Source organism: Chiloscyllium punctatum, chromosome 35 (assembly GCF_047496795.1).
Source record: "Chiloscyllium punctatum isolate Juve2018m chromosome 35, sChiPun1.3, whole genome shotgun sequence".
NCBI classification, from domain to species: domain Eukaryota; kingdom Metazoa; phylum Chordata; class Chondrichthyes; order Orectolobiformes; family Hemiscylliidae; genus Chiloscyllium; species Chiloscyllium punctatum.
Genome location: NC_092773.1, coordinates 15892266 through 15898265, shown reverse-complemented (window position 1 = coordinate 15898265; position 6000 = coordinate 15892266). Strand labels below are relative to the sequence as shown.

General features: G+C 40.2%; 1 protein-coding gene across 1 annotated transcript in view; it reads right to left on the bottom strand.

Annotated features, from left to right (window-relative positions):
- Positions 1-3093: 3093 nt before the first annotated feature.
- nudcd3 (NudC domain containing 3) overlaps positions 3094-6000 on the bottom strand; it is a 48821-nt gene continuing 45914 nt past the window's right edge. Inside the window, exon 6 of the mRNA XM_072554074.1 lies at positions 3094-3633. Within this exon, the coding sequence (XP_072410175.1) occupies positions 3523-3633 (111 nt within the window). The 3' untranslated portion in view covers positions 3094-3522. The remainder of the gene's footprint in view (positions 3634-6000) is intronic.

The following is a 6000-nucleotide window of genomic DNA, read 5'->3' as shown; positions in this document are numbered from 1 at the left end:
CAAGCAACGCCTGAATATTAAAATCCTCATCTTGATTCCCAAGTTGCTCCATGGTCTTGTCCTCATAGCTCTACAATCTTTTCCAATTTCATGATATGTGAAATTATCTGCTCAACTGGTAATACCTCACTGGCAAACCCCAAAGAGCCAAGTGTCCATTCTCAGTCTTGGTAATAACTTGGAGCCTCATGAACACCTGATGCAAGGAAAGATAGACAAAAGAATTCAAATGAACACAAAGTGCTTGATGTCTTCACAGAGTTTAATTGGATTTTGACTACACAATTGCCGGTCACAATATTGCATGCTTCACTGATTGCACATTAGAGCAGAATCTACAGGTGAGAAAACAAATTAGCCCACATTTATCTTACTAAACAGTTAATCCCTAACATTGTATGACATATGTATAAATGACTGCATTCAGAATATGCTAACGGTTTCCCACAGCTCTGGGTTAAGCTAAACCTATATACAGCATCTAAGCATATTGTTCAACGGTACTCTGTATAATTACATCGCTCTCACAATGACATATCTGTTAAAGATTAAATATTAACACAGTCAATTACTTTTTATCTTCCAGACTTACAAGGCTAGCAATTGCATGATTCTATGTTTTAACCATTCAGTAACTGATTAAGAGCACTAAGAAAAACCATTTGGTATGAAGGCAGCCTTTGCTGAGAAAATGCAGTCATGATCTTGTCATATAGATATCATGCTTTTATCAGGGGAAAATTGTAAATCACATTGAGCAGATGTAACCCTTCAGACATTGGCCAAGTGGATTCACAAGCAGTTTACTTCAGTAAATCCCAAGTTTGAACTCCCAATTCATGAGTTCATTAAAACCTGAGAGAGAAAACTGCCTGGTCTTGGGAGAAACAAGTGAAAAACAAACAGCCAGTTTTTCCAAATCATCACTCACTGATCTCTGGTAAAAACATCAAGGTGGGACAACATCAGATTACGTTGTGATGTCTTCCGAGCTCTAATAGCTTGAACTCATTATATGACTCATACTTGGAGAAAATATCTGTTACGTAAAGCATCTTGGGTCTATTTTCACCTGTGTAACTGCATGGAGGGACAGTGCCTTCAGACAAGTTGGAAAAGACACTTACAAATTGCATGACTTTGATCATTGCTTTCAGTGTCACAATTAAACCAAATTGTCTGAGAAGGTGTCAGGTCAGTAACAGACATTATTGAAAAAAAAAACTGAGTGTTAATTCAGAAGAAGTAGGAAGACAAGCGAGGGGCCTCTTCACAATGCGTTCACTTTGTGTGGACAAAAGGGTTAAAAGTGTCTCTCACATGAAGAGCTCACCAATGTGTGACTCCACCATAAGCGTGACCGTTTCTAAAGTCTTACCTGAGTAATGTGTCCAGGATGTTTCCGATGGTTTTGAAATTAAAATGAACTTTCTGCTAACAAGTCTCAGACACTAAGTAGAAAAGCTTGCTGTGAATGACATGAGTTGCTGGATCGATCCTTTGCTCCACTGGAACTTGCATCTGTTTTTGAAAAGCACCAAAGTATTGCAACTTGAGACATCCTTCACATTTAAACTCGCAAGACTTAAGTAACTGTGAATAAAGGACAAGAGTAATACCCACATATGTAACAATGACACATAAACTGACATGATAAGACTTCTTTTCCAAAATGCCTCCTTCACAACAATGGCTCTTAAAGGCTTTCTGGTCTGACACAGAGGGTGGTGGCAGAGAGTTATTTTCCAGACTGGAGCCTGTGACCAGTGGGATTCCTGGGAGATCAGTGCTGGGTCTACTTTTGTCTGTCATTGTGACAATTGATTTGGATGAGAATAAAGCAGCCATGGTTAGTAAGTTTGGAGATGACACCAAAAAAATGGTGGTGAAGTGGATAGCGAAGGTGGTTATCTATATTGATCAATATGGGTTAATGGGCTGAACAGTGGCAGACAGATTAATTTGAATAAATGTGAAGGATTGCATTTTGGGAATAAAACAATGACGGGACTTATAAAGTAATGGTGGGACCCTGGGTAGTATTGTAGAACAGACAGAGGGTTTCAGGTACATAATTCGTGGAAATGTGCTTCACAGGTAGTAAGGGTAATTAAGAAGGCATTTAGCACACTTGCCTTCTTGCTCAGACCTCTGAGCCCAGGACTCGAGCTATCATGTTGAATTCATACAGGATGTTGGTGAGGCCACTTCCAGAGTACTGTGTGCAGTTCTGGTCGCCCTGTTTATAGGAAGATTATTATTAAACTGGAGAGGGTTAAGAAAAGATTTACCATGATGCTGCCAGGAATGGAGGGTTTGAGGTATGAAAATAGACTGGAAGGGCTGGGACTTCTTTCACTGCAGCACAGGAGGTTGAGCGGTCACCTTGTAGAGGTTTATAAAATCATGAGAGACAGTGATAAGGTGAATAGCAAGGGTTTTTTCCCCAGGGTAGGGGAATTCAAAATTAGGGCTTTTTTTTAAGGCGGGAGGAGAATGATTTATAAAAGGGTATGAGGGGAAACTTTTTTTTTACACAGTGGTTCATGTATGAATGCGCAACCAGAGGAAGTGGTGGGAGGCAGGTACAGTTGCGACATTTAAAAGACGTTTGGCTAAGTGCGTGAATATGAAGGGTTTGGTGGGATATGGGCTAAGCGCAAGCAAGTGGGACTACTTTAGTTTGGGAACATGGTCAGCATGGACTGTTTGGACCGAAGGGTCTGTTTCCATGCTGCATGATTCCATGTTTCTGTAACTCGTTGTTTTTCTTGGATTTCAATCATGTCAGGTTAATTCAAATGGTTGTTTTTCATGTGGAAACTAAATCAAACACCTTTACGTTAACTCGGTGGCATGCTTCCTCCTTGAAGTAAAATGGCTCAGAGACAACAGATCAGAACTTCAGAAATGTTTTTATGGTCTGAAGAAGGGGACATGGCTTGAATTACAGCTGGATTTGATCCCTTTATGTGATATTATTCGATGAAATAGACCTCCCCTCAGCTAAAACTACACAAAAAAAAACTCAATTTCTGTCACAAGTTCTTGCAAGAAACCTGTTCATTGAAACCACACAAATACAAAGTAAGATTGACTAGATCACTATAATTTTTGCCCACAAATGTTTTTATTATTTAATTTCAAAGCCACAAGAGGAATATAAATATCAGTGCATTCACACAAAGGATAAGAACAGTATCAAACACTACTGTCACTACTCACCGGAAAGCACTCTAAATCACAATATTTGGAGGAATTGCCCAAAATATCTGCAGACAGCAAATAACTTCTCAGAAAAATCTAAATTATGCAAGACTGATTAAGAATAAGAATTACGAGAAATAAATACGTTGTCTGCGATCGAGATTTGGCAGCTGATGCTTTGCATTGACTTCACTCGAAGCTCAGAAGTCTCTTGTTACTCAAGAGCAGAGTGCAATCCATGATTTGTACAGATCCTCGGTGGCGCCTGGGGTCAGATGCTGTGCCTTGTGAATATCAATAGTGTTGGCAGGAAATTTAGAACTGTACAGCTCCAGGAGAAATGTTAAACAGAGAGGGATCAAACGTTTGTCCTTTAAATGGTGAGCCTTCAGCATCCCAGCCCTTCTTCAACATCTCGTGCACTTTCTGGAAACCATTAACAAATAAACAGTTTGAGAAAAGTGGAAAATATTGCCGTTTGTCCCAGTTTATAAAGAAACTCAGGCATACACACCCTTCCTGCACAGAATAGTGAACTGCCAACTTCAAGCAACTTTCCACACATTGGAGATTTAAGTTGCAAAATGAAGACCCAGTGATAATGAGAACAATTCAGAGAAATTATGAAATTGAGTGAGAAGGTCATTTTCCAATCTTGAGTCCAACAGCAGCTTCAAGACAAATTAATCTAAGGCTCCTTTTGCAATCAGGATCACATCAGTTCCTGTGGCTGTACATCTGCAACACTGAAATACTTAAATTTCCAAAATCACCTGCGACAAAACTGGTAATGTCATTCTGATAGGCCTCAACATCAGGTGCTGTAATAAATGGACATCTTCAAAGTTTGGGAGAAGATTTGTAGCTCGGGTGCTCATTGTTGTGGTTCTGTTCGCCGAGCTGGGAATTTGTCTTGCAAACGTTTCGTCACTACAGCGGACAGCTCGAACTGACAACCGGAAGCGGCAGAGACAGGCCACTATAAATGCCGGAAGAAACAGCACAGAAGCGCTTCACAGGAGGCTCCCAAGCACTGAGGATGTCACCTAGACCAGGGGACGAAACGCTTGCAAGACAAATTCCCAGCTCGGCGAACAGAACCACAAAAATGGACATCTTATGGGAAGGTTTTAAGCTTTCAATGAAATCATACTGATGCAGTGGCAAGTCAAGAAGCTATGGCATGGCTGATCTTGGAATACAATGTTTTCAACTTGCTGCATGAAAATGAATCTGTTGTTCACAGTCATACACCAAATTCATCACATCAAATAAATGGCCATTGACTCATCAGTTATATTTCTGCTTCGTCCATTCCTTTCCAAACCATTGGTTATTTTTTGTTACTTACTCTTCTGTCTAAAATTTACATTTGAACTACAGACCAATAGATAAGGAGAGGAAATAAGATGAAAATAAAGGCCCAGAATCTTTCAGATACAAGGCCAAAAGTGCTTGGTTTTGCCAAGAGCTCGTATGGGGGGGCGGGGAAACGTCATATAAGCATTGCTTAAAATAGCCTTGAGTGATCCAAGTGGTTTGGCTGCCATGGGATTCTGCCATCAACACAAATCTATATTTAGATGTAATTAAGACTGGTCTCCTGAGGTACATTCATCTCCAGTGAAATGCTTTGCCAATTCCACCAAAGCTGTGTGGGATTTCACCTCACAATTCTTGCCACATACGCAGCTGAACACATATGAATAACAAAGTAATTGTTAAACAATTAAAGAAAGAAACAGAATTTCTGAAGTAGCTTACAGACAGAGAACAATACGATTTTGCCCAAATGAAGTTTATCAGCATCCATGCTGGCCATGAGTCTCTGCCCACTGTGTATGGGATATGAACTGAAATACTTCAGTTCCTTCACCATATATGGCCAACATCAAAACCATTAAGAAACACCAAAATTGGATTGACAAATGAAAGCCTCATCACCAATTGAAACGTTGATGGTATTTCACATGGAAATGTGTTGTAGGTGCTGGAACTGTTGAAGGCAGTCTTACAGAATTACCATTTTGACCAAAGGAAAAATGCCACCCAAAAGCAACTACAAATTCACACACCAGGTCAGGAAACTGTTACAGGAGATGAAGCCATTCTGAAAGCTTGTTTCAGAGTCAACGCAAGACAAAAAGTAACAATTAAGCTGTTTATAGAATTACAGAATCTATACATGATGGAAACAGGCCATTTGGCCCATCCAGTCCACAGGGACTGTTCAAGATGCATCCTATCCAGAACCACTCATCATTTCCAATGGCTAATTCACCTTGCCTGCACATCCGGGACACTATGGGCAATTTAGCATGGGCAATCCACCTAACCTGCACATCTTTGGACCGAGAGAGGAAACTGGAGCACTTAGGGGACATCCGTGATAGCAAAGCTTCTTCTGGATACTGCATTATATCATAATATATTTTCATTAGGTCGACTGCATAATTGACAAATTATTCCCTTGCCATCAACTGCAAATGATTGTCAATTCAACTTGCCACAGTAATTGAAACTACCGTGCTAGTTTTAACATGCTTCCATTTCTTTGTTGTTTTCGATCCGAGCTCCCTGGGTTACCCAAGTCAGATAAGCACCGTTACCTATTCCTCAATTCGAGAATGTCAGCGACACACTTTTGTGACTTCAGACTTCAACAACTGAGCATGTCAATTTTTGATCCACACATCTTTCAGCACATAGTTGATCATCCTATTAAGTCGCAGGATCCAGAGGATTTCCATTCATTTACTTCCTTCTTGGCCATCTTGCTACCCCATCAAGACA